At 47.5% G+C, this 27,793-nt stretch overlaps 1 protein-coding gene across 1 annotated transcript; it reads right to left on the bottom strand.

The window, feature by feature from the left end:
• Window positions 1–596: 596 nt before the first annotated feature.
• On the bottom strand, window positions 597–19,224 carry FADS2 (fatty acid desaturase 2). The gene is made up of 12 exons (XM_037401868.1): window positions 18,801–19,224; window positions 14,507–14,617; window positions 12,985–13,182; window positions 12,522–12,623; window positions 11,459–11,584; window positions 9,916–9,976; window positions 9,394–9,470; window positions 9,121–9,218; window positions 7,546–7,642; window positions 6,356–6,435; window positions 5,226–5,351; window positions 597–3,957 (listed from the first exon to the last, which is right to left on the bottom strand). Exons 1-12 carry the CDS (start codon window positions 18,996–18,998, stop codon window positions 3,906–3,908), a joined length of 1,326 nt encoding a protein of 441 aa, XP_037257765.1. The 5' UTR covers window positions 18,999–19,224; the 3' UTR covers window positions 597–3,905.
• Between the last annotated feature and the right edge of the window lie 8,569 nt (window positions 19,225–27,793).

Below are 27,793 nucleotides of genomic sequence, written 5' to 3'. Positions count from 1 at the left end.
CTCTAACCCTCTGCTCTGCCTGGTCTTGCCTCGTGTCTCTGGCATAAGCTGTCGTCCAGGCAGGTAGCAGCAACAAATGGGAGCATATGGGACACCTGATTTCAAGTTCATTTTCTTCTCTCTCCACCCTCTTGGTATTTTTTCTCCCACTCTGTCATACATCCCTCCCCAGTCTGTTCCCTTCCCACGTTTCTCCCATCTCTGTACTTCTCCCAAAACACATGCCCATCTCTCTCTGCTGCCCAGAGGCTCCTCTTGCCTTTGCTGCGCTTGCTGCAGTTAACGCCTTTCTCTGCCAAGTGTCTCTGACCATCCTGGTCCTCCAGCTTCTGCTCCAGTCCCTGCTAAACAAGCAGCTGCAGAGAAGCAAAGCCAGCCCTTTTCTGCCTATTGTTTGATTATCTGCCCTGAAACAAACTCTGTGTTTCCAACTCGTGGCCTCTCTTCATTGCCAAGTGCTCACGTAGCCATTGATGTGCTTTAGCTGGGGTAAATAAACCCTGGCAGGCTCACAGCTTGTTTCACAGATTATTTTTTTTGTGTATGTGTTTGTGTCTCATTACAGGGCGAGTAAAATGACCTTTATCAAGAGAGAAAGTGTACAAGATTTCGCTTCATTATTTTCAGAGAAACTAGTTAGCTAACGGTCCTCAGAAAGCTGTGCAAAACTGCACTTAAATTTCTGTGTTTGAACCATTTTGATGGCAAATTGTAACCTGCGAGGGATGCTCATGTGTGGCCGATGGCTGCCTTTTGCTCAGGTTGGAGACAAAGCCAAGCAACATCATGGGAACTTTATATCCACCTGTGTCTGCAGTTTTACTGGAACTTCTGGAATCTCCTGTAAATCTAATTTCACTTCGGTGGTACTTAAAATTATAATGAAGCAGATTGCTCCAGACTTCCAGGACTCTTCGTCAGGGATCTGTTTGACCTGCTCCAGTTAAAGGATGGAGAAATATGTACATCAAGGCATGTCGAAACAGCCTGAATTCCAAGATAGAGGGCTAGGACTTTTTGGAGGGAGAAGAAACTACACGAGCCAGAGAGACTTTGCCTGAAAAAGGAACCAGCACCTTACATTTTCACCAAATTTTTTGCACATGTAGGTTCCATGGCTAAGAAAGTGGCTCGTTACAAAGGGTTGGTGACCTGTTTGCTGCAGAACAGCCCTCTTTCTCTTGCAACAGCAGGGGCGATGCATGACGCTTGGAAATCAGTTCTGACTATAACATTGCACAGGTTTTATTTCGGGATTTGAGCAACTGAACATTTTTCATGACAAGGGAATTTTTCAAGAGTCTGTAAGAAGCAAGTAACCGGGGAAGAATTAACATCAAGATCTCTCCTGACACCTCTTTCTTGCCTTTGGTATCTTCTGCTAAGGTCTTGGGAAAAAAAAAATTGCTCCTTTGCCTAAGAGCTGGTCTTCTGCAGGCTGGTGCAGCATGGTTGTTCTCCTTGAACATTTCAAGTTCATTCAGCCACCATCAGTAGTAGCTGCCATCTTCTGTCAGGCCAGGTTGTGTTGGCAGTACTTTGTGCTTCTAGCAGAAAAACACTCCTTCCAGTAGGCTGGTCAGTGGCAAGGAGGAAAGCCAAGCTGCTAGAGCAGGACTCTTTATGTAGGCTGAGCTACCAGTTTGCTTCCGTTTCTCTAGATGTTAAAAAGCAAACCACTTCTGAAGAATAAAGGTAAGAGAGAGGGGACAGCACTACAGAGGAAGAGGCCGCTGTATCAAGAAAATATTTGCTCTGGAAATAGGAACTGGAGGGGTGAAAAAAATATGAACTATCAGAAAAATAAGCTGAATATTTAAAAGATTGCACTGCAGATGCTACTGTGTGCTTGTGGTCATCCGTGCTGGAGCAGAGACAGTGAGATACATTCAAGGAGTCAGAAAGAGATGCACATATTAAGACAGTCTTAACAGTGTTAGTCACAATTCCAGGCTAGCTCATTACTACCTGTCTGGGAAATCACAGCACCCAGAAGGATGCGATCATTCATGCTATTAGAAATCAACTATAAAATTTGCTCAAAGTGCGTTTGAGCTTCAGATACCCCAGAAACAGCAGCTTTTCATCCTAACCATTCCTAGTGATATTTGGGTATTGCCAGCTTAGGGATGGGCAAGAACACCAGAACAAGCCCTTTACAAACCTTAAGTAGCAGCCCTGCCTACGAATTTCCCATCTGTAAGCGAAGAGGTAATCTCATCTTATTCTCCAAAGATGGGTGGGGGGATACATTTATTTTTTGAAGTGGCTGGCCACAGCCCTGGAGTTGTCTCTGTTTGTGAAGCACCTTGCTGATCCTGTGGGATTCTGTTAGCATTCAAGGACTGGATGGAGAAGATCCAGTTTCAGAGCTCAGCAAGGTAATGAGGCATGCAAAGCCACTGCCTAATAACCGGAGGGTCCCTGTTGTGTGTTTCCAGTGAGCGACGAGACAGCTGTTGGAACTGCAGCCTGCCTTTGGAACCATGCTCCTTGGTCAGAAACAAAAGGGTAGGTCTCTTCTGGTGTTGTACGACTGAATCTAAAGTTCATGATTTATTTGGGATCAGGTTGCCTGTTACAGAAGCACCTGGAAGCTGTTCAAACGTACCTCCTGATAAGCCATTAATGGTTTTTGGTAATTAAGTGTTGGGCAGAAAATAGAGGTTTAGACAACCTGTAAGAGGGCTCTGCAGAAGGTTTTGTATCACCAGCAGAGCCTGGTCAATCCCCTTTTCAGCTGCCTCCCCGCAGGGCTGGGGGTGCAGGTCAAATGGTGGCACAGGCTCTCCTTTTGCAAGGAGAATTCATTTTCTTTGCTGATGGCTCCCAAGGGAAGGGTGAACAATGCCACCGCTGCTGGCCTGTGACACGCAGAAACAGGCTTGGTGGCTGCCAGGCATGTGCAGGCAGGCAGAACCGCGTGTTGCTGCAGCACGGTCTGGTGAAAAGACCGTTTGTGGTTAGGCTGGAGCACTCGCAAGCAATTAGTTAAGTTTTGCTTATGTGACTTATTTCAGTCTTTTGTGTAATTTACTGACAACCATCATGCAACACCAGACCTGTTGCTCATTACAGAGAAAACAGACCCTCTCCTAAAGGAGGTGTTTTGCTGTTTAAGCCCAAAGATCTTCCACGGACCCCTGGAAACAGGGGCTGGTCATAAAAATACAGCTATATTAACCCTGCTGAGAGGTGGTTAGATATTAGTTGTGCAGGGTTGCTATCAGCTTTTACAGAAGTGATGCTATGGTTACAGAAAGAAAGGAGGGAGAGAAAGGAGGGAGGCCAGGAGAGCTGGGCTCTGGGAGGGCTGCAAGCCACAGCATGGTACCCTGGTTGCCGGTCCCTGTGGGGCATCACAGCCCCCCCGAGCTCCCTGTTGTGATGGTGATCATGGCCCATGTTATTTTTCCCTTGATAAAAAAATGGAACTCTCTGCTGAGCTCCTCTTTTCCACCACCACAGGAAAGAGGAAAGAGGCACAAGCTGACTGGGACACCCTTGGGCTGCAAATGCTCGCTGAAGCCTACCAGCTCTCCTGCGTCTGTGAATCAGGGGCTTGTGTGGTTTAAGTCGAATTAGAATGAATCTTGTGAAGAGAAGATCAAGGTCAGATATTAATGCCCTTGTTTTAGACACTCCTCCTCTCCATCCTCTCCCAACCTTCCACTTTGTGCAATACCAGCATCGCTTTTCATCCTCTGAAGCACATTTTAAATCTGCCTGGATTAAGCAAGTTGCCTGAGCCCATACCAGTATCGGCTGACAAGACAGGAACACCCCTCCAATTGTGCACATAGATATAGATTGAAATCTGAGAGTAAAAGACACCTGTGTGATTTCCCCCCTGCGCACCCCCCCATCCCTCCCGGTCACTCACACCTCCCCACTAAGATTCACGTTCACTTGTGGAGGTAAGCGTCCAGCCATAGATCGCCAGATTTCTTTAGGGACCTGTGGGAAGGAAACAAGGAGAAGTCTGTTTGGCATGTGAACCTTGCCTCCATCATTTTTTTTCCTACAGAGAAACCTGTTACTAAATTTGCATATGAATCCTTAGAACACTGGATGTCTTTCCCTAGTATAGCAGATGCCATCATGAGCCAGAGTGAGCAAGAACTTCCCCTGGTGCCCACCATGTTATCTGCAGACCCTCTGGCCCTGAATAAACAGGGAAGAATTGCCTGGGCTCACCACGCTGCACCTCTGAAGGTGTTTCCCCACTTCCCCCTGGGAATTCTCACACGGAATTTCCCATCTACATCAGCTCCACAAATATGACATGACAGATTTGAGCTGGTTTGGGCTCAAAAGTGCTCTGACAAAACCCTTCTGCTGGGAGGGCAAGTAATTGCTGAGATGGCTTCTGGGAATTTGTGTAGGGACACAGGCGGCGTAAGGTGGGATGCGGGGAGCACTGTTGCATGCCTTTTCCTCTGCTAACTGGATGACAGGAGCAAAGGAAGTTTTGAACTGGTTTTCAGCTCTTCTGCATGTTGGGGCCAGTCTGCTTTAATGTGTATTTGCTTCGAACGGTTTGCCAGCAGAGATCCTAAGCTGCGGAATACTTTTTCATGTTCCCTGTCATGAATTATTCCCTGTGGAGTAACTGAGACTGAAACATTAACACAGAGTCTGCCTGACTAGGACTATTAGACTAGTCTTCAACCATGCCCGTAGGGAATACCCTTTGCTGCTGGCAGGGCTGCAATGGGAACAGCACGCTGTGACCTGCCCCATTCCCCGCTGATAAATCTCCCTCCGCCGCCCGAGGCCATGCTGGCAGCTCCCCAAGCTGGCAGCTGTCAGAAGAGCATGTCAAAAGGGTACAATCAAAAAAAAAGTCCCTACTAGATCAGGTTAGTACCCATCAAAAGGCAAAGTATTGGGTACTCCAATAGCAGTGCCCTGGTTGCAGAAGCTGCTCTGGGGGATGGTTGTTCCTTCCCCCACAATGTTGTGAGTTAACCTGTCACCAGCTGTCCCCTGGCCTTGGTCCACTGAGCCAGTGGAGCTGTGTCATTTCTGCTGTGGGTCAACACTGCTGAGAGTGCTCCTTGGGCTGCAATATGAAGGTTATTAACAGACCGACACCAGATTACAACAGAGCGACGTGGTATTTTGGAACGGTCTATAGCATCCTGAATTCTCTGTACTAGACAATACAAGATGTTCATGCAACAGCGAACTGCAAGCTGCAGGTGATACCAGAAGGACCTTACCCAATGATGTCTGCGAAGGCTTTTCCAAGAGGCTTCTCTTCATATTGGACTCCGTGCTTGGCACATAATGACTTCACCAGAGGCTTAACCTTCCAGAAGTTGTGCCGTGGCATTGTTGGAAACAAGCTTGAATAGAGAAAGAGAAAACAAACCTAAGAAAACTCCAGAGACTAACCCCATGGGCTGGGCATCTCTGCCTGCCTCCTCACAGGGGCTAATTACTAATGCCTCCTCCTCAAGCTGTGTAAGCAGCAAAAGAAAACGAGGCATGGTGAGGTATCCATGATTTACAGCCCTCTGTTTTGAGGAGGCTTGTGGAAACTGCCTGTATTGATTCTTCTGCCACTCTGCCGTGCCTCACGGCCAAGCTGTGCTCCGGAGGGTGATGGAAGTCAGCTCAGCCAGGAGTGCGAGGGGCACAGGAGCGAGGGAACAGTCTCAGCCTGCTGACACGGCCGTTCCCCGTTTCCTTTGGGCAACATCCACTGTCATCTGCTGAACTGAATTCCCAGTGACTCCCCTTCCCACTTTTGGAAGCTCATGGAACAGAGAAGCAGGTAAAGAAGAATTTGGGATCACCTTGCCCTTGTGCCATTCAATGGAGATTTCCCAAACTGACTTCCAAACCCTAAAAGCTGTTTGTTTTGCACTTTGTGTTCTCCCTGGCACAGACTGTCCCTGTGGCCCTGGATTTAATGCCTCTCCTGGAACCTGGCACCCAGCAGCGCACGCGGTCCCACACGGCTGTCACCTGCCAAAGGACACTGAAGTGCTTTAGGGGAGGGGAAGTTTCTGAAATGGATACTCAAGTTCAAATAGCTTAGGATTTTGAGTCCATAGCCATTGCAACTGGTGGATGTGTACTGCTGACTCCTAATTAACCCCCAAATTAATATTGTGAGAGTGAAAGCTGAAGTGTGTGGTAGCAAGAGAGAAAGATGCCGTGCCTGTAGTAGAAGGTAGAAGCAGACTACGACCCCCAGTAGGCTGGGACTCTCTCCTTGGCATACAGTAGCACTCCAAAGATCCTGTCCCATCCCACATACGTTCCTTTAGCAGACTTTCCCTCCCCTCAAGCCCGGTGCTGCAACAGCCTGGTAACAGCTAAATCACGCTGGGTGCATACTCACTGGTGCTCGATTTGGAAGTTCAGGTGCCCGGTGAACCAGTCGTTGAAAAAGGACTGCTCGATATTGCAAGTGGCGGCCAGCTGTGAAGGCAAGAGAGCAGCTGTGAAGGTTGAGGGGAGCCTCACCCCAAAATCAGCACAGCTCCTCTAGCCCATGGCAGGGCTGGTACCTGTTGCGTGGCTCTGAGGACGTGGGACATGTGCTGAGACAGCCGGGTGCCACAAGGGAGCTTGAACCCTCCCTCAGGGCTCACTGTCCCCTGCCGTGCTGCCTGTGCCCCCACGGGTTTGAGCAGTGGCAAAGGGGACAGCGTAAGGAGGCAGTCTGTGGGCATTCTGTGATGAATCACCTCGTAGTGGTCCACGCAGGGACTCCTAAACCTCTCCGGTTCAGCATGATATGGCGAACAACAGTGCCAAGGTAGAAAATGGGGGAGGAAAAATGCATGGACACAGAAAGCCTGCCTTCCCCATCCCAGCTAGTTATCACCCAGTTTGCCTGAAGTGCAAGGTCTGAATATTCTGGAAATATTTCTTGGCTGCTTTTACTATTAATGATAGTAAAATTGGGTAGTCTTTCTTAAAATGCTCTGACACTGAACTGGCAAAGCTGTGATTACTACGCAGTAACCATAGGAGACATACTCTCCTCACCCCCACAAGATGCATCATAAAACCACATCAGCATCAAAGAGGCTTATCTCCCTCCATCATACACTATAGAACTTCAACCAGTAAGTAAGAGGTTAAGAGTGTCCTGTCAGCAGGGTGGATTTGTCCGACTGGATATTGAAAAGGTGTAGAAAGCAGCGGGTTTTCATTTCAGTCCTCATTGCTGAAGTACAGACTTTGGAAATCTATTGCACTCTCCCTTCAGCTCCGATTTGCACCAGGGCCCTCCTGCTTGCTCGTATGCAGCTGCTGACACACGCCACGCAGGAAAGCCAGAGCATGCTTCTGGAACCTGATGCTGCCTCAAATCTGAACTAATCTTTTAATTGTCAAATTATTTACAGAAGTTTGGACTTCCATGCCTTGACTCAGCACTGCTGGCCCTGGGGAGAACATCTTTATGGGAGGGACAGAGACCATACACTAGTGCCAAGGGATGGTGGTAACCCACCTGCTCCTTGGGCAAATTTCTAACCTGTTTTGGGGTGAGCCAGGGGTGTTCTTTCCCCTCCCAGTTACCTGAGAGCTAAGCCAGTCTCTGTGCTTCTCACAATCGATTTCCATTGGAATGTGATTCATCTGGGTGACCCACACAAACCAGTGACTCTCCAGAAACCTTCAAAAACAAATGGGCAAGAAGCAGGACAGTTTGCACTGCAGGTCGGGACACGAGGTAAGCAGAGTGGGGGTGGCAGGGAGCAGCAGGAGCCACAGGCTGTGGGAAAGTGTTTCTCTCGGGTATTGAGGTAATTACCTCCCTTTCTATGGAAAGCAGAGAGAATCACTTCTGTGATGAATTTCCCTTCCCCTCTTTATGCCCCTGGGATGAATGCAATTATGGTTCAAGCCACGCAGGACATCCCAGTGGGCTAGCCCTCCCCCTCAGAAGTGGGTTGACCTCTCATGCTATTTTTGCCTTTCGGTAAATAAAGATGATCCAACTCCCCGAAAAAAACCAACCAAGCCCCAGTTTAGAAATCCTCAGAACTATTTTCACCTTTCCCATCGCTTGACGGATATACACAATTTCAAAATCCACCTGCCCATCGGTGTTAGCTTTCTGGGCACCAAGTTCAGCTCAGAGGGAACTCCCAGCTGCCCTGTGCTCTCTCGGTCCCTTTGCCATAAGTCTCAGCTTTGCCCTGGGCTGGCTATCGCCTTAGAGCAGCTTGTTTATTGCTTATGGTATAGAACTGCATTTTTAGCACCTGTACAGCAGTCGAGAGCAATGCACTTTCTTCTCTTTACCTGCTGCAGTTTCTGTGTGCTGACAAGATGCCTGCCCACAACACCCTTGTTCTAGTCTTTAGGTTTGTTCTGGGAGGGCAGAGGATCTCAATTTGCAATTTTGCCTTTCTTCTCGCACTCTTTGCTTAGTCAAAATCCAGAAGTTTTGGAAATTGTGGGTTAGTTGTCAGAAGTGTTTCAGCCTGAGAAGCTCCGCTAGGCACTCACACAGGTGTATGCCTCTCAAGTCTCCTCTTCACCTGAGGTCCAAAGTGTTTGGAAACTATAAAAACTGAAGTCATGAAGAGTGACATTAATTCTAATACTGTGAAGGTTTTTGCACATCTGTTGTCTTTTTTACATCTTTTTACTAAAAACTGAACACATTTTGTTTTAGAAAATGTTCTTCACTGGGATGAAATGTCTGCCTAGAAGTTTCACTTACAGGGGAAGCACATACAGTGCTCAGGAGGGCTCCTGAATTCCCTTCCCAGTAAGCTGGGAAGAGGGTGGCCTGAAGTACTCTGGAAGGGTCCAGCCTTGACCAAAGTGGATAAAATGCATAAATGTGTTGGAATCGGGCAGCATGTGAGGACAGGGAACGAGGAAAGAAAAGAGAACCCTGGCTGGACCATCACAAGGGCAGGAGAAGATGCCGAGCACCAGAGCCGGCTCTGGTGGACAGGTGGAGCTGGGAGATGAGAAGAGGAAAGCGAAGCGGTGGGAATAGCCAAGATAACACACAGTGAGGCCAGTGACTGCAGAGAACCTGGACAAGGAAGGACTGCGGGGCACAGCAGAGCTGAGGCTTGGTTTGTCTGGCACTGGAGGGAGGGGAGAGCAGTGGGGATGCCCTTTATCTCCTACCTGACAAAAGTGAGGAGAGACAGGGATCCCAGAATGCCATAGAACGGGATGTATGTGATGAAGTAGCGCATGTAGTAGCTGATGGCCCAGGCTAGGTCCTAGGGGAAGAGAGAAGACATTAGGCATCACTTTGCCAGTCTCATACAACATGTCCTTTCTGGTGACATTAGGGACACTAGTTAATTAATACAGGAAAGTGTGATCCTGGCCCACTGGCCTCCCTCCCTCCGAGTCAGCCGGACCCCATAAAGATGGAGGGAACGTTTCACTCACCGCCCAGAACCTGCGCCTGATCATGGTCGAGATAATTTGGATTTGGAAATATACAGGGATGAGCAGAGGCGGGAAGACTGCAAAGCAAAGGACATATTTTGGCCATCAGAGGGGTGGAAAGGTGTGTGACGTGAGCGAGGCAGTGACTTAGGACTGGTTCTAGGGAAGGTCTGCCCAGCACTGGTGAGAGGTGGGTTGTGGTGCTGGGGCTGCACACCTGTTCATCCTGACTTATCAAAGAGCACTGGCTGATAACATGCGTTTTTTTTCCATGGAGCCTCTCACACCGGGGTTATTTCCCAGCCTCAGTGGTTTGCCTTGCTTTATGTGGCCATGCTGGCAATGTTCAAGGTGCTTGGATATCACTGAAGTTATATACTGAACTGATCTTGGGACCTGCACAGGGGATGGTGGTCCTGAGGAAGGGCAGGATGAGCTGAGACCTAGGGAGCTAACACAGTAGGGGCTGGGAAGGTCAACTGGTGTTCAGGGAGAAAGGAAGAGTGCAGGGCAGATACTCACTGAGGAAGAAGTACTCGTGCTGGTGGTTGTAAGGCAGGTACTTCAGCTTCTTCTTGCCGTACTGCAGGACACGGAGGAGAAAGTTCAGGCTTGGGTTATGACACTCACATGTAAGAGAAGATTCTCTGCAATATTTCTTTACTGACTGGAGAACTTTGACTAAATTTCCACCACCAGGTAAAAAGTGTTTTGGTACAGTTAAATATCTTGACTTTGCAATTGTGCTGGGTGTAAATTCCTTTTTAAAGTCTCCTGGCTTGATATTCAGATAATTTCTATTTACTTGAGAGCCTGATGGCATTCGAACGCGTCTCTCCACCTCCTGCCATGCCTGTGGCTGTGGCAAGAGCTGCTATTGTCTCCATCGTCAGGGCTACAAACGTGATAGGCGTAAAGTCTGACCTTTGGTAAGTCACTACATGGGATGTCAGTGCAAGACAATGATCCCTGGGGAGTCTTCCACGCAGAATATCCCAACCATTTTCGACTTCTGCAGCCCCCAGCCCCCAGGGACTCCTGCCATCAGCCAGGACTTGTAAAAGCTTACATCACCAACTGGGGGAGAACTGGCGTGGTCCTTAGCTGTTATGACAGCAAGTCACATAGACGTGCTTAAATCTATAATATCACTATTATTATAGTAATATTGTATGTTTGATAGTAAATATATAAAATACATAAAGATATATAAATAGTTTGATATGTAAGTGATAGGAAATAGAGCATTGAGAGCTATTCTGCACTGATTTCTTTATTACTGTGGTCCACCCACAGACAGCAGATGCAGAGAAGTTTCTCCACACACAGGTAGACCTCAGGTTGTTGCATTTCTGTAGGTGCCCATTTCTTTTCGATGAATAGAGGGAACCAAGAGCACCTGGTCTCCTAACCTCATCTCCATAGTGAAATATCTAGAGCTATAAGAAGTGTCTTTCTTGAGCTCCAGGAGTGTTCACACAAGGAGCTACCACATAGAGAACCTGGATTGCTGTGAACTTGCATTTTTGCTTCCAGCATAGCAACTTCCCAATAAAGGTAAGTCTTGTAGTGCCAATAAATCAGGCACATCATTCTGGTCTGAGCTCTGAAAAGCTGTGTGCTTAGTTAGCATCATCTGGAAAAGGATTATATGCAAGCATTAAAGAGTATTGGGGTAGACTGATGATGGCCTAATATTTCAGATATTTTGTAGGGGGATGATCCAGTTTTCCTTGTTGTCTTAAATGTTTACATTCTTAGTTTTTCCTTCAAGTGGTAGAACCACTGTCCGCTTTTAAACTCAGCTGGCAGGCACAAGATTTTCCAATGGGTTGTAGCCACACGTTTAAGAGCATGATACTGATTTACATCTTCTAGACAACAGCCTTTTTATACCCCAGGAGAAGGCTTTCATTTTAGTCATATATAAGACCCCTTCTGCCTCTCGTGCAAGACATTCTCTATCCATACCAGTACGTAAGTTCCCTACACGTGACAAATGCACAAGCATTCTCCAAAGTCCCTTAGGACAATTGTTTTCCATGTTTTACTCACTTTGCCTTACCTCAACAGGCTGAATATCTCCAAGGACAAAAATATGCAGCATGTTCACATCTGGGTCCTTCTTGAATATGTTGGGCTTGGCGTGGTGTTGGAAGTGACGATGGTTCCACCAGTTTGCAGAGGCACCCTGGGCAGATACAAGAACAAGTTGTTCATCCATGGGAAATGACAGTTCCTCTAACGGTAGGATTACCCATTCATGTACAGAAACTAAAACAGTGACTCAGGTTATGGCCAAACTGCTGTGTGCTTCTGAAGTAGCAATAAGCAGTGGCTAAGCTGTCAGTTGCTACGAGACAGCTGGTTTCAAAGGGCTGGTCTGCCCTTGCTAAGGATCATCAATATTAAAAGAACAGGGAATAAATATGCTCCGAGTGAGTCGGACATCACCATGTCTTCCCACACATAAAGCTGTTTTTAGTAGCCGAATTGTGGAATCATAGAATCATTTAGGTTGGAAAAGGGCTTTATAAGATCATCAAGTCCAACCATTACTCTAACACTACCAAGTCCACCACTAAACCCTGCTGCTGCCTTACTGGTTATCATAGTGGTTCCCCACTGTTGCCTGTGGCTGTGAGGGACCAGGCAAGATGAAGTGGCTTTGGGAGAACGGGCAAAGCTATGTCCCAACCTTGGTAAGCTCCTACTGCAGGTGGATGCTCAAATGCCTGGATTGCACTGGACCTTGCCCAGGATAGTTCTGAAGGCACCTTGAATGGATGGGATGTAACAGGATGGGACATTTGAAAAATATTATACCTTGGTGAAGTGCACGGTGAAAATATGATGTTAAAATAGGGGTTTATGTAATTTAATAAGCTTTGTCCTCAGCTGCTGTAAACTGGTGTGGTTCCACTGAAGCTTGTGGAACTACTGTGTTCTGAAACAGCTACGATTATGGTCTCGTCTCTCTTCTGCACAACAGCTCCATGTGCAATGATCACAAAGTTCTTTGTGCATCTGCTCACTGTGGAGAGGCAGAGAGCTGCAGTTTCCTACTTTAAAACAGTCAAAGTGACTGCAGGTGTTTCCACAGTGCCCTGGTCCACCGTGTCCCTTACCTTCAGGTGTCCAATGATAAACTTGTGGACGATGTGGTTCCAAGAAGACTTCTTAAAGACGGAGAGGTGCCCAAAATCATGTTGCAGCCACCCTGCCTGAGCCTGGGATGAAGGAAAATCGAGTAGTTAGGAAGCTGTTTGAAATCAGAGTTAAGCATAGAAGGAAAAGGAGATAGAAGGCAAGTTGTGAGTGTGAGGAAAGAGGGAATTAGCTGAGGTGAGAAGGTGAAGATCTCTGTTTTCATTCTGGAGAACACAGAATCATTCAGGTTGGAAAAGACCCTTAAGATTGCTGAGTCCAACCGTGAACTTAACACTACCAAGCCCACCAACATGTAGAAGGAAAGGCCAAAAAGGTGAGAAAAATGTGTGAGTCACAATCTAATATGAGAAGTTCAGTGCACACTGGCCCCCTCCTGAGCGATCTGCGCAGCCAGTATGCTCCGTGCCTACTGCTTCTCACCTGGGAAGTTGTAAGGATGCAGGCGAGGATGAGAGTTGTGATCCAGCCAGTACCAAAGTATGAAACCATTAACCAAGCTAACACTTCCATGGCAATAATATGGCCCAAGTAAAGCGAGAAAAACAAAGGATTCGCTCTGAACAAGTTCATGTCCTCTGCCGTCTTCCTCAGGGTCCGGAAATCCTCCACCAGCTGGGACTGCAAGAGAGACATGCAAGACACAGTACGGAGCTTCTAAGTCAGTCTGAAGGAGCCCAAGGAAGGCAGGCTAAGCTCCACACTAAGGACCCTGGCTGTTTCTTGCATTGCTTGGCTATTCCAGAAGTAAAGAAGGACCTGCCTCCATATTCGCCCTCTATTCCAACATTTCATAGCACTTCCCCATGAATAAGCATCCTGGCTGGTCTAAGCCTACAACCTGACCTTTTGTACCTCGGGCTAGGAGAGTAATTCAAGCCTGCTGCTGTGAACCAGCAGTGCTACCTGGCTCTGTTGAGAGTTACATCAGCTGATGACTCTCGTCTGAATGAGCTTTACAAGTACTAAAGAGAGAGCTGCAGAAGGAGAAAATTCAGTCCTATTACCTACGTATAATTCCAGAGCTCTGATGATGAGCACCCAGTCCCAGAGTACCCATCGTCTATTTAATACATGGGGCAGCTACCGTGCAATCACTCATGAAGAGCATTCCCAGGTCAATGCAGGTCAGCACTGGCTCTTCTATTGTGAGTGATACAGATATATCATAATCATGGCCAGTCACAAACAACAGGACAGGATTGAGTTTCGTGGCGAGAGCCAGCCCTGCCATGCACTGTGCCTGAATAATGAACAAACTGTCTGGCAGGGATACAGAGCTGCCCTGAGGATGCCAAGTGGGTAGAAAAGGTACTTGCTGGGTTGCTGTTCCTTAAGCACAGCCACCAAAATGAGACCTCTGGCTCAACTCACTCATAGGTGACTACTGCTGGTGCCATGCACGGCACAGCTGTGGCTGTGGTCTTGTTGAGGTGCTGAGCAGCATGTCTGGAAGTCTTTTCAGAATTCTTTGCCTACTCCTCTCCTTCCCCCATAACAGGCAAGCAGCGATGCATGTTTTAGAGCTTGGTCACCAGAGAAAGAACAGCAGAAGGGACACCAGTCACAAGACCTGGTGCACATTTCCCAGTCTACATGTCTCAGTTCCCATTTCCCTTTGGTATGGGACCGGTCCAGCCTAGCACCTGGAATGGGCTGCTAGAAATCAGCAGCTGTCGGCAGTATGGGAAAGGAAAGGCTTGTACAGCCAGGCTGAACGCGTTACCTCCCTCCCAGACACATTTTAATCTACACTGGGATGTGCACATTGCTACCTGGAGATGTTCAGTTGCTGAGCATCTACTTGTCTCCCTCTCTGGAGCTGCCTGTAGTGAAGAGACCTTTACAATCTGCCTGCCTCTGACCTGGGAGACATCCCAAGAGGAAAAAAAAAAGGTGGCAGAACGTACCCATCATAACCCCCACCTCAGAAACAGATACTCACGTTTTTATCTAGGCCCTGGCTCGGTTCCCCTGGAGCAAGCTCTCCAATAAGTAATGGCTTGAGAAACTTCTGAACCAAGGTGGGGTTGATGTGGAAGGCCTGGAATGCATCCTGGAGCAGAAACAGGAGTAATGGTGTGAGATTCAGGAGTAAGTTGCTGCTTCCTACTCATGGCATCATTCCCACCCATCTCCAGCACTGTCCTTCTCTGCAGCCCCCCATGTCACTGCCAAAGAAGGGTGCCAGGCTGACTCCCACCTCTCTGTGGTCGCTGTTCAGTGCAGTGCTCCTACTGGAGGCTGATGGATCCACTGATCTAGCAGCAAGCGAACGGGGAGATCAGGGATGCTATCTAGACATATGGTGAAAGGCACCTCAAGAAATTTTTTTCTAAGCAACTAAATACCTAAATCCTGTTAATTCCCTTAGGAGGTAGGCGAGAGGAATTTGTGCCAATCCCTGCTAGATATAAATACCCTTCAAACGCCTGCTGCCTGGAGGCAATTCAAGAGAGGGGTTGGCTGCGGTGACTGAACCTGGACATCACCAAAATGCCAGTAATGAAACTGAGGAGCGCTTCTTCCGTAAAGCACCGGGATTTCCTAATTACTCTCAGCTCAGCTCTCATGCCAGTACCCCAAACTATCTAACCAATTGCAGGGACAAAGCGATCCCTGTTATCACAGGGAGAAGTTTGGATCCATTTGTCCAGGTCCGCTCCCCAGGACTGCATCCCTGGCAAAACCTGGCCCAGCAGGCACGAGGCCGGTGCTTTTGGATGGCGCTGGGTCAGCCGCTGGTGTTACTCTGTTGGTGCCAAAGTGAAGGTAAAACTCTAGGACCAGCAAAGCTGTTTCTAGAGCCCTGTGCTGCAGGCAGTTTAGAGTTTCCCATGCAAAGAAATATTTGCCCTGGATCACCAGCTTCCTTCCCTACTTTGAGGAATTTAATTTGTTTTACCATAATCTATGCATACTTCACCCTCTCTGGCGCTATCCTCACAGCCCATCTGAGGTTAAGAAATACTGTCCTCTCCCTTCAACAGAGGGGACGATGCACTAAAGGACTGACTTGCCCAAGGTTACAACTGGTAGCAGACCAGCGTTAAGCCTTTTTACTAGTGCTGTAGCATTGTCAACTCTTGGACCTGTAAATGCATCACTGAAATGTTAAGCCCGGTCGCTGGTTTCCTTCCCTGGTACAATCTGCAGGTGATGTGAAAAGGGAGGGAAAAGCAGAATCAGTGGCAAAGTGACTGCACCTGCTGCAAGGTTTTGCAATTTTGGGTGAAAAGAAGGGGAGAAGGGGAAAGGGGAAGAGGGTGAACATCTAAGGAGCATTAGAGAATGTTGACTCAGTATTACTTAAACTAATGGGGGGGGGGGGGGGGGAATGCCTTTGGAGGTACTGCCTGATCACCGTGATGGAGATCCAAATGAGTTGTGTTGTATTAACTGGGGGGGCGACTCAGCACAGCAGCTTCTGCCTGACCACCTAAAAGGTATTTTTGTCCACCTTGGGCTTCCCTGCCAGTAGCCTATCTACATGTTTTCTAACCATGCTTATAAGTGCTGTGTCATGACTTTTTCCAGGGAGAGTTCTCCTCTGCCTCTGAATTTAATAGTCTCACATTTTTCTGGATGGGATGAAAAGTAAAGGTTGGAGCTGGTTAGGAAAGCAGTCATGCATGTCAAAACACAGTTGTTACTCTAAACTGCACTACCTTGCACTACCTACCTTCCACTTCGCTGCTGTTGCAAGCCTATACCATGAGGAAATAATGGCAGCAGGAAAGTTTTACCTTCACTGAGAAGCAATACAGATATGTGCCATCAGCGTATAGCCTCCAAGCAGGAGAAAGAATAACATCTCCGGAATACTCTTACCATCACCAGGCAGAAAGCTACAGTGATGGAAAGATTTGCTTTTTTATTAGCTGTATCTCATGCAGCAACTTCACTAATAGGTCCTGAATATAAGATGTTCCCTGAATGTGTGAATTGCCCTCAGTTCTGTGCTAGAGGAGATAAAAGGCAAAAGGCAGTTTGTGGGAACTTACACCTGACCTCCCAACTTCGTGGTCTGCTGGCCAAATAAGCTGAAGCGTCTTATGGGGGGTGAGGAAGTGGGAATTATTCCAGCTGCTTTTGGTGAAAAAAAGCTTTGTATCACTGAGGTATGAACAATACCTGAGCATTTGAAGTGTTCAACGCTGTCAGTACAAGGATGTTCTTTCACATCCTTGAACACCTCTAAAACAGAAAGCCATTTTCTGAAGGCAACTGTGCACGATGCGATAGCAGAACAGGTAGCCCCAGACCAACATGCTGTCAAAGTCTGGCCTAAAATGAATGAAAGCTCAGTGTTGTTAGTGCCTGTAGCGGAAACCTGTGCACTCCTAACCTGCCTGGTATGAATGTAACAGCTGTCGGGGAAGCTTCTCAGTTAGCTGTCCTGTAAGCATCCCGAGAGGAATCCACTCACACATCCCCACATAAAGCAGAGTATCTTTAGAGTGGTCCAGCACAGAGGTGGGGTTCAGTGAGCATCAGGGGTAGATGGAAACACATGATCCTCTAGAGGATGGGTCCAAGATGAATAGACAAGATGCTGAGGTTCCTTTGGTGCATGTTTGTGGTCCTAACTACACGTGGTGCTAAGGAGAGCGTGAGAAAGATGGAAGCCACATATGAGCCAGGAAGGTAAACATGTTAAACTGAATTTTTATAATTGCCTTTTCCTCCTCCTAAACTCTTCCACCTGTGATATCTTGCAATGCAGAATGAAACTTGTTAGTTAAGCCTTGACAGGGCCAAAGCCAAGGCTTTGTCACCCTGAATGAGCGATGTTTTTTGGCAGTAAACTGTTAGCCACCGCAGGGAAGCTGCCAACAAGCCAGATGCCAATTCTGCTGTAGTGCTCAGAGCAGTGATGAACAATTCCAGGGCATACAGAAGACCATGCCTTCCTGGACCAAGCTGTGAGTATAGTGGGATGTAATGTACTCTGGGAGGAGGACCAGCAGTAGCAGAATCACAGATCTGTGTTTCAGTCTCCCTTGTAAGGATGCAAGACAAACGCAATAGCAGATGCTTTTTGCTTTCTAGTGGAGACACTCGAGTTAAATTCTTGAGGATAGGAGTCAAACTCCTCTGGTTTCAGCTGGCCTGCATTTAAGCAGCTGCAGGTAAAACCTGGCCCATCTTCTTGAGGGAGAAAGCTATTAATACAGAGGATTTATCAGAAGGGGGGCAGGAACACCAAAAAGCATCTCAGTGCTTCAAGAGAAAGAATGAAAAATAATCACAGACCACGGGTAAATGGAGACCGATGGAAAAGGAAGGTTATTAATTCTTGCCAGTTCATCCTGCCACACACAGAGCCTCCTCCTTGCTAAGGTGCTAAGAGCCATGGGAGACAAACAGTTAAAGGTACAGCTTGGTCTCTCCTGCTGCTTACCAGGCACATATTCGGAAAAGCTCTCAGGCAGTTTAGACTTTACTAACTATGGGCTAATGCCCTGGGGGGAGAACACGCTCTCTGGATGCACTTCTGCAGCAGGTGGCTTTGAGGGAAACTGCCCACAACAACCTCTACAGAAATTTGTTCCTTTTTCAAGGGTTTTGTTTGGGTGCGGGGTTTTTTTTTTTTTCCGGTTGGTTGTGGTTTTTTGTTTTGATTTTTTTTTTAAGTTGCTGAAACACGAGAGGTAGCTGAACCCAGCTATGAAGTGCAGGAGCAGCTGCAGCAAACAGTTAATGGTGTGAGGGTTTTCCCGCCCCCCCATCCCTTTTCTGTAGGAACCTATAACTAAATTCTCTAGAGAATTCCCTCCTGGGGAAAAAGGTAAAAAGCTCCTTGCTTTAAAGCTTCAAGCTCACCCTCCTCAACAGAAACAACTCTGAAACACAGACCGGCCTCTTGTTAACCCCTTCTTGTGCTGGGCTGCTGTGACTCTGCATGTCATGAGCTACACACTGAAGACTCGGGGCACTTTGCTCACGAATTCAGAGCTCAAGGCACAGCACAACCAAGAGACAAAGCCAACCCAGCAGGATTTAAGCAGAGCCGAGCCATCTCTACCAGCCAATCTTCCAGATGCCGCGAAGGGCTCAGCGGGGTGGATGGCCCCGGAGCTGTATCCCTTTGGACCAGCCTTCCGAAGGAGATGCGCTGGGTGCACAGGAGGTGTCAGAGAGATGGGGAGCGGGCGGCAGCTCGCTGCTGGGGGGCAGGGACCGAGCAGGGGTAGCTGGTGAGAGCTGGGGTGGGGTGGCCGGGCGGGGATCCTTACCGTGGCATCCTCGCCGGTGCAGTGGCTGATCACTCGGTAGCCCCCCGGGTGCCTGTTTACCCACTGGGTGACATTATACACCTTTCGCTGTATCACCAGCCAGCCGTCCGTCCGCAGGTTGTGCTTCTGGATCTCCTCCCAGGTATAGAAGCGGCTCTGCGCCTCCGGCTCCCCTCCTTTCTCACCCCCTTTCCCCATGGGCCCACTTGCTGCTTTGTCTTCTTATCCAAAACTCGGGGGGGGAGCACACCTGCTCCTGCGTTTCTCAGGGATGTGCCGGAGGGGATGAGCTTTCCCTGCGTACTGTAGCTCAGCTGATGCCCCGCTCTCCCCCCGTGCCCGGGCTCATGTCCTCCCCTCCCCTCTCTTTGTCTCCTGCTGCCCGCTCGGAGCTGCCCCCTAGGCTGCCTCCCCCCACTGATGCTCTCCCCTTGCACACAGCCCCGTTTTGTGGGAAGCTCGGCCCCTTCCCGCCCCCCCCCCCCCGGCATCCCCCGCCCCCCCCCCCCCCGGTGAGGTTCCACCGGGATCAGCAGAGCCCCGGCACCAATCCCGGCGCTCCCGCCGCCCGCCCGCTCCCGGCCATTGGCCCTGCGCGATCTTGCGAAGCCAGAAGCCGGACGGGCCCCCCCGGCCCCCCCAGACCCCCGCAGCGGGCGCGCGGTGCCTTCCCCTCCCTCCTGTCCTCCGCTTTCCGATTTTCCTTTACTCGGTATTTTGGCTCCTGCTTTAAAAGCTCTACACCTCCACCCCCTACCCCGTTTTTTCCTCCTACCACTTTCTTTTTCTCTTAATTTTTCCTTCTCCCCCCTTCTCCCCCCCTTCTCCCCCCCTTCTCCCTTCTCCCTCTTCTCCCCCCTTCTCTCCTTTTCCTTCCTTACCCCCCCTTTTCCCTTTTCCCCCCTATTCTCCCTTTCCCCCTTTTTTTCCCTCCCCCCTCGTTCCCTCCCTCTTTTTCCCTTTCCCCTCGGAACTGCCACCTTCCTTCCTAGCACGGGGCTCAGGCCGGAGGTTTCGGGGCTCAGCCTGGAGGTTTACGGGGCTCAGCCTGGCGTTACGGGGTGCACTCTGTGGTGCCAGGCTGAATCACCGCCCCGGGTCGCCATTGTCGTTGTCCCCAGGCAGGCCCAGCCGCAGATCCCTCCTTAGGGCAAGACGTTAATTAACAGGTGGGACGGTGCCTCTTTTTCTGTGCCGTGGGGCACTTTTAGTGTAAAATAATCCCTGTCAGCAGGTTACGCAAGGTGTTTTGCAAAAACAACGGCAGAGCAGGCAGAGCATCCTCACCGCTGCCGCCTTCCTGCCTGAGAGGACCTGGGGCTGCTCTCCGGGTGAGGCAGCTGTGACCTGCAGCTTTCCTGGCGACAGGAATCTTTTCTTGTGACCATTTTGCCTTAGTAAGTGGAAGGCTTATTAATTCTTTCTGTAGAGCCCTGGCTGAGCCTAAGCAAATTTAATATACAAGTTGTTCAAGCGTTTTAGGGTACAGACTGCACTCCCTGAGGTACAGCGTGCTGTTGGATGATCACATCTTGGGACAGGAGCATGCTCCTTACACAGGCAACGGGAACGGAGGTCAGAGTGGAGGAACATACACCACTTTACACCAGTGAGCATCACTCCATGCTGCCTTTGCACTAAGGCATGCTATAGGCTTCCTCCATTTCAGCCTGCTCTCGTCGCTGCACAAGGACTTACCCTGTTCATCAGTCTTTTCCTGTGATGTGGGGTGACGAGAGTCAGAAATGAAAGGAATGTTTTCCCAAGACTTGCTAGTTTTATTTAGTTTGGTTTAAAATAGACCTCTGACAAAGATAATAACAAGCGTCAGCAAGACATTGCATTAAGGTGGACCTGAAGCTCATTGCTTGTGATGTGGAAAAAGTTCACCATAACGCTTTCTGTGCTGAGTTCTTTGAATTTGGGGATTTTAATCCTGTAGGCATATCTGCATAGCACCTTGGATGCTTTAACCTTTGTAACGCTAAGGGTGCTCCCCCTGTAGCCTGTCCTTCCCTTGTAACCGCACACCTGGACCCTGCTTCCTGGCCCTTTTCTGTGGTATCAATCATAGGTTCACAGAATGGTTTGGGTTGGAAAGGACCTTAAAGGTCATCCAGTTCCAGGGGCAGGGACACTTGGCACCAGCCCAGGCTGCTCCCAGCCCCGTCCAGCCTGGCCCTGAGCACTGCCAGGGATGGGGCACCCACAGCTGCTCTGGGCAGCCTGGGCCAGTGTCTCACAGGAAATAATTTCTTCCTAAAATCTAATCGAAATCTTCCCTCTTTCAGCTTAAAACCATCCCCCCTTGTCCTATCGCTACAGGCCCTCATAAAAAGTCTGTCTCCATCTTTCTTACCAGCCCCCTTTAAGTACTGAAAGGTGGCTATAAGATTTTCCTGGAGACCAGGTACCCAGTGCCCTCACCCTCTGTGCCCTGCGGGTGCATTCTAATGTGCTTTTCTGGCTGTTGTGTCTGGTTTCTCCTAAAAACTGATTACCATGGGTAAGTGAAACATCCTTTCTTACCCCTTTTTTTTATCCTTTACCTTGTAGCTTTTAGTTTATAACTTTAGAGCCTACTGGATAATACAGTAGATAAATAATTTACATCCTCAATGAATATTTCTTGCATGTTACAGGTGCATGGAGCGTGCAATTCCTGCCCCTCATCACGTGTGCCCCAGTCAGTGCTGGCATCATCTTGGGCGGGACCAACCAGTAATGAGATGAAGTGAGTTTTGATGAAAACTGTATTGTTACTGTTGGAAAACTGCTCTGTGGGCTCCCTGCTCCACTGGAAAGGGTGTCGAGAAGAGGACAGTTGTCTGGAAGACCCCATTGCTGCTTTTTGTGGCTGGTCACTGGGATGATGGTTTTCTGTCTCTCTTTTTTTCTCTTTCTTTTTCTCTCCTTGTTTTCATTGTGGTTTTTGTTGTTTTTATTGTTTGGGTGTTTGGGGATTTGTTTGCAAAGAAGATTGCAAAGCTGAAGACTGTAGAGATGTCCAAGAAGATGGAGAGGGCCCCTGGGCACACAGAGGAAGGAATAAGAAAACATACTACGATTTATTATTTTAGGATGCATTTCCTCAAGCTTCACTAATGATAGTTTACTGTTAGAAAGTCGGGGGGGATCCACTGCAAAGCCAGATCTTTTGAAAAGAAAATAATTTGCAGATTCATGACATATTTCTAGTTGTTCAGTGTGCCAGCTGAAGGTTGTGTCCTCTGCATCCACAACCAGATTCAAAGCCATGGCTTCTTTTGACTTGTAGAGATAAAGATACGGATTATTGGTAACTCACAGTATTATCTGATGGTCAGAGTCCGTCAGGTGACTGCTCCACAAAAGGAATGTGTTCGTGTTACTGAAATTGGTGATTATTTTGTATACAACAAGCTTTATCAGTCAGTCCATGGAAGTTCCTACCTCAGAGCTGACGGCTTTAAGCAGCAGAGAATCTGGCTACGTATGCACACACCAGGCGTGAGTGGGGTGTTTGCCTGAGCAACCCCTCCCCCCCAAGAAACGAGCTGCTGAGGAGGTGGGTACATTTCAGAATCGGCTCTGGTACCTGTTAGATGGACATGGATGTAAAGTCAGCACACAGAGCTGCTCATCTGGCTGCTTCACCCAGGGAATTGTGTGAGGGCTTCAGGACAGTCACTAAGGGGTGCCTAGCAAAAAACCCACCCCAGCGCCATCATCCCCTTGCAGCGCAGCCTGTAACGCTGCCGAGGCTTTCTGTGGGCTTGCTCCAGGTTTTGTTTGGCTCCTGGGGCACAAACCAGCCACGGGAGGAGAACAGACTCTTGCTGTGGCCAAGTAGGTGAAAGGCTGCATGTGTTGCACGGTGTTGCTTTAACAGCACAAAGAGCTTGTGTAAGGGATGCACAAGCCCCGAGTTGAAACGGGTAGTCATGAGATTGGGCGGGAGAAAGGTGAGTAGCGCGACAGGGAAGAAACCATGGAAAAGGGGAGATGGAGACGTGCAAAGCAGGGGAGTTTTTCTGGAGGCACAGGTAGAAGGGGTAGGCCTGCTCTTCAGGGTAACGTAGAAATACAGAAGCTAATGAGCTTATGTGAAGGGCATTAAAGTGAAGGGCATCTTGCTGGGTTAGCCTGGAATGGGGAAAAAGCAGGGCAAATCCGTACTTCAGGTATCCTTAAGCTTGCCATGCATTGATTTGCTAATGTAAAAGAAACTGAGACCCCAAGGAAAGCGTTTTAAAAATGTAGCAGAAATCACAATTTTTGTGCTTGTCATCTTATGCCTTTTTTTAGTTTTATGTAGAAGTTGGTAAGATCAGACAAGGTGCTTTTAATCTGCCTTTTAGAAGGGGTCAGAGTCTCCATTACCACCTTGGGGGTGCCTTTGCCAGCAGCACCCAGCCTGGCACCAGCACTGCAGCTGTGCAGCGGTCCTCATGGATGTGGGGAAAATCCTCCTTTCTCCCCAGTTTCAAGAGCACAAGCTCCATCACTGGTCACCTGGTGAGGCCAGATGGCTCTGTGGCACGCAGTGGGAAAAGGAGGTGGCAGGAGTGAGCAAGGGGTGCACTGGAGGGACATGCAGCAGGCATGTGTAGGGGAAAAAGGGGTTGAGCTAAGGCAGAAAGTGGGAATTGAGGATAATGGGAGAAAAAATAGTGAAGATCAGGTTTATCTGCATCTTTAGACTTTCAGCTTTTAGTTAGACTTTTGGACTTCTAGTTGCTCTGCCAAGGAAAAATACATGTAAGGAGAGAAAGGACGCTAGGCTTTCCTCCCTCGCACTAGAAGGAAAGGGTGAGGAGCTCTGAACTTGGGTTGAGATGGGTGAATAATCAGTTCAGACACAGTGGGAGACAACTAAATGACATTCTGACCAGGCTGCAGAAAGAGGGGCTGGAGCATGGAGCCTGAGGTGAGGGAACCCAGCGGCTAGGTAGGGATGCTGTTGCAGCATCACTTTAAGAACAAACCCAAACTTCTCCTCTTTCCCTTAAGACAGACACAAACTCTTCCTTCTTTCTGTCTCACCCCTGAAACAAGTTCCTAGTGCTTGAGAAGCTATCAGTGAGGGGCTCTGAGGAGGAAACACCCACCACCATATAGAATAGATGTGTGCATGAAGGGTGATGTAGTTCTGTGTGTCATCAAGATATAAGATTCTGCACCAGAGGAAGCTGATTCAAGCAGAAAGACACCAGATGCTGAAGCAAGGAGCAGTAATTTATCCAAAGGTGAGCAATAACCACTGTGTATTTCACTGTGCGAACAGCAGGTCCTTGGCTTGGGCTTTCAGGATGGAGTGTTCTTCCCTCAAAGGAAGAAAAAACCCAATAATCAGTGAGGATACTGTGTTTCTTTAAAAGAAAAATTTGCACTTTCTTTGAGTGTCTTGAAACTTATGTGTACCCACAAGGAAAACTCCATTTGCCTTTTTTCAAGAGAAGCGAAAGATCTTTTTGCTCCTGTTAATATTTAAACATGGGATCCCAGGCTACAAGAAAATATCTCAACCTTATTTCTATCTGGAAAGTAGCTTGGGAATAGTGCTTCCATTTCCAAAATGATTTAGGTGTCTTAAACTATGTTGTTCTTAGGTCAATATGAAGCCCTCGAAAAGGTTGGCTTGTTAATAATAGTGTTTCTGAGTGACAGTGCCCCCAGCTCCGAGTTTAAATGTCCCTCACTAATACATCCAACTGCTATTGTCTCCCCGTGCCCTTCTGTTCTTCTGCCAGCCACCAGGAAAGTTTTTTAAAAGCAGATCTTTATACAGCACTTTGTACAACAGGGCTGTGACCAAGTTTTTTAGGTAGTAAAATACGAAATGAATAAATAAAAATTAGAAAGCGGGGCAATAGTGTTTCATATCAAAACTAATGGGCTCTTTACCACCTCTGGAGTCCTGCTGTGCTTCCACATCAGTCCTGGTAGAGCCATTTTATTGTCATCTGGGTCCCTGAGATTCCTTCATGGACAAAGTAGTGTTGGTGTAAGTCTAGTTGTTAACTTGGATGTTCAGTTACAGTTGCACGAAGACTGGGGATGTGGGACTTTCAGGATGAAACATGGGTATAGACTATGCAATGTTAAAGTGTAAGGAACTCCCCCAAAAAAGATTTCCAGTGTTGTTTAACATGTTCTGAGTCTATCTGCAATTTTTCAGGATATAGAAGAAAAAAATAATCAGGAAATTACTTATTTATGGAATGGAAGTACCCCTGTGGAGAGGAAATACCAGAACCAATTGATTTTTAGTCTAGGAGAGACCTGTAAAACAAAACCCAATAAATATTTCCTAAGTCAAAACCAGACAAAACTTCTAAGGCTCAAAATTTTAATAGTTAAGCAGAATATATACTAAGAATATTAATGTGTTATCTTCAAGTCAAGGCTACATGCTTTTCTGAAGCACATTTTAAACAAATGCTACTTACCGTGGTAAATAAATTATTCTGCTTCTTATCATATAGAACATTAGACCATTATAAGCTCCCTGACCCTTAAAACTCTGTGAAAATAAAGAAGCATGAATCTATTAGAGTCATCGTTACATCTTCTTTATATTTCCATTGAGTAAAACTTTAATCAGAAAAATGTTTTTTGAAAAACATAGTTTCGCTATATTTTTTTTCAGATATTCTGAGTATTGGCCATTTTGCTTCCTTTGCTCTGTTACACAGCTCATGATTGTGTGCTACTAGAGCTGACTAATTAATTGATATATCGAAAATGAAGGCAAAATGCTATCAAAGATGCATTTGATATTTTTTTACTGGGACATGTTCTAGCATCTCGAGTTGGTGGCACTTTTTCTAGTCACGGGAGAGCGGCTGAGGGCTGACTAACTTTGCAACCAACCGACCAACAGAAATTGCCATTGTGCTGCTCGTGCTGGCACGGATTGCACATTCTGCAGCGGATCTCGGGTTGGCTGTGTGGGATTATCAGGGTCGGGGCACGAACTGGTCTGGATACCGAGGAAGCAGAGTATACAATCACACTTGTTTAGTGCAGAAAGCAGACATGGCCAAGGACCTGTCAGGATGAGAATCAGGAGAGAAATGCTCTGTTCTTAATGCTGCCTTGTCAGTATAATCGAATTTGCAATAGTTTGTGAAGAGAAGCCCATCCTACTGACGTTCTCCTGTTATCATCAGATTCTTTCCTTTTCTCTTTACTCAGATACTGCTTTCAAATGTGAAAAACTCTAACCAGTTACTGCCTTCCACCCTCATTTGCTAATTTTAATTGGCATCTTCTGGAGGACAAAAGGTATGCTTGTTTCTATCTCAGTGACCCCATTCCTTATGTATAGTGATTTCTGGTTGCTTTTCCTGGCACGATGTAGGCTTTTCCCAAATCACAATCTTCCTCCGGTACTCCACACTGTAATATATTCATCCGTCCCCTCTGTCATGTATAATTTTTGCACCTGAATTTTAAGCCAGTTGTTGGGGCACAGTAACAGAGCAAATACTCCAGGAAATCAATATGGGCTGAAGAAACACTGTTTACATGCAAACCCAAGAATTTATTGTTGGTATAAAGCATTAGCAACCCAAACAAATAGTTCCAGGGCAATACAAACTCATTTAGTCCAAATTATTCGACTCTTACAGCTCATTCCCAAATAATGCAACAGCTGACAAGAATAAATGAAATATTTCTACTATCTACCCCTTTTTCTGGTGTTAGGCTAACCCTCCCAATGCACGTGTGGTTCCTATGCCTGGTGCAATTGGTGTTACAGCGAGCTGCCAAGAGTTTCAAGCTCTTACCTGCGAGGAGTATGATGCTAAAATGGGTGGTTACCTCCTGCGTTTGCTTCATCAGTGTAGCTGTTTTAATTGCACTGGTGACAGCCCGCATCTTGTAAATCTTCATGCCACAATTCCCATGCTCCCTGCTTCTGAAGTTTTTCTTAGGCTGAACAAAAGCCAAGAACTGATTCTTCTTTTAGGCATTGGTATTTTAAACTTTTTCGGCATTTGTTAGTTTTCCTCTAAAATTGCCTATTTTCTGTGGGTTCAGACTTTACCATCCATTATTCTAACTCATTTTCCCATGCTTCAAGAAGGTAAAATAAAGGCTGCCATCCTTTCAGTCCATCTCTTTTTCCTTATATTACTGGTTTGGGCACCAGATGCCCAGGCACTTAGTGACGCCTCATCACCCAGGTCACTTATGTATTTTAAAGTATGTTAAAGCCTAATCATGGCAGTGACATGAGGAGTTTTAATATATTTTCCCTGACTTTTGGTGATCCCCAGTCATCTAGGATGCTAAGGATGAATTGCAGCCAGCTCAGAAGACCAAATCCAAGACCATCCCTTATCTCCCCTTGGTTTTTCGGTGTCCTTGATAGCCTAGGAAGGTGGGTCACACCTAGATCATGACGGTAAGGAGGGATGGAGATGGGAGTAGTGGAGGTCAAACAAGGAGTCGGAACACTGAGAAGAAGAAATGCTGCTGGAAGAGCAGAGTGGCCAGGTCTGGGTTTACCTAGTGAGTCATCTTTCAGCAAAGACTGACTGTTAATGCCACCAGTGGCAGCGGGATGCAGGATGCTAGCGAGTGTGTAACAGCAGCTGCTTTTCCCTTCCAGTCTTTATTCCAAAGACCTCATTCTTGCCTCTGTGAGACCTGTCAAGATCCTGAGTATGGCAAGTGCAGGAGAACCAACCAGTCTTGACAACCAGCACCTTGTAAGAGGCCATGAAATCCTTCATTGGTTAGACCTGGATGATTCATGGTGTCTTGCCTTGGACTGAATCACCTACTAAGGGGAAAAGAAACAGAGCCACAGATTTTGTGCCAGAAGAAGCTTTGAAGGTAATTCCAAGGACTGTTGTATAAATTGTCTGGGAAAATCTGTTAATAAGATGTTAACATCCCTTATAGCTTCTGGTCCTGCTGAAATCAGAGGCAGCATATGAGGGGAACAAGGCTGCAGTTCATCAAGCTCAGTGGGCCATTTTGGCTGTTGTGAAGTTCCC

Source organism: Falco rusticolus, chromosome 10 (assembly GCF_015220075.1).
Source record: "Falco rusticolus isolate bFalRus1 chromosome 10, bFalRus1.pri, whole genome shotgun sequence".
Classification (NCBI taxonomy): Eukaryota; Metazoa; Chordata; class Aves; order Falconiformes; family Falconidae; genus Falco; species Falco rusticolus.
Note: the sequence above shows the minus strand (reverse complement) of the source record. Positions and strands in the feature narration are given on the sequence as shown.

Coding starts and splice junctions, on each gene's coding strand:
- FADS2 (XM_037401868.1), bottom strand. CDS start 18,998: ATGGGGAAAGGGGGTGAGAAAGGAGGGGAGCCGGAGGCGCAGAGCCGC. Junction 14,618..18,800: donor GCACCGGCGAGGATGCCACG/GTAAGGATCCCC, acceptor TTTCTGCTCCAG/GATGCATTCCAGGCCTTCCA. Junction 6,436..7,545: donor GAGACTGGCTTAGCTCTCAG/GTAACTGGGAGG, acceptor TTGCCTTCACAG/CTGGCCGCCACTTGCAATAT.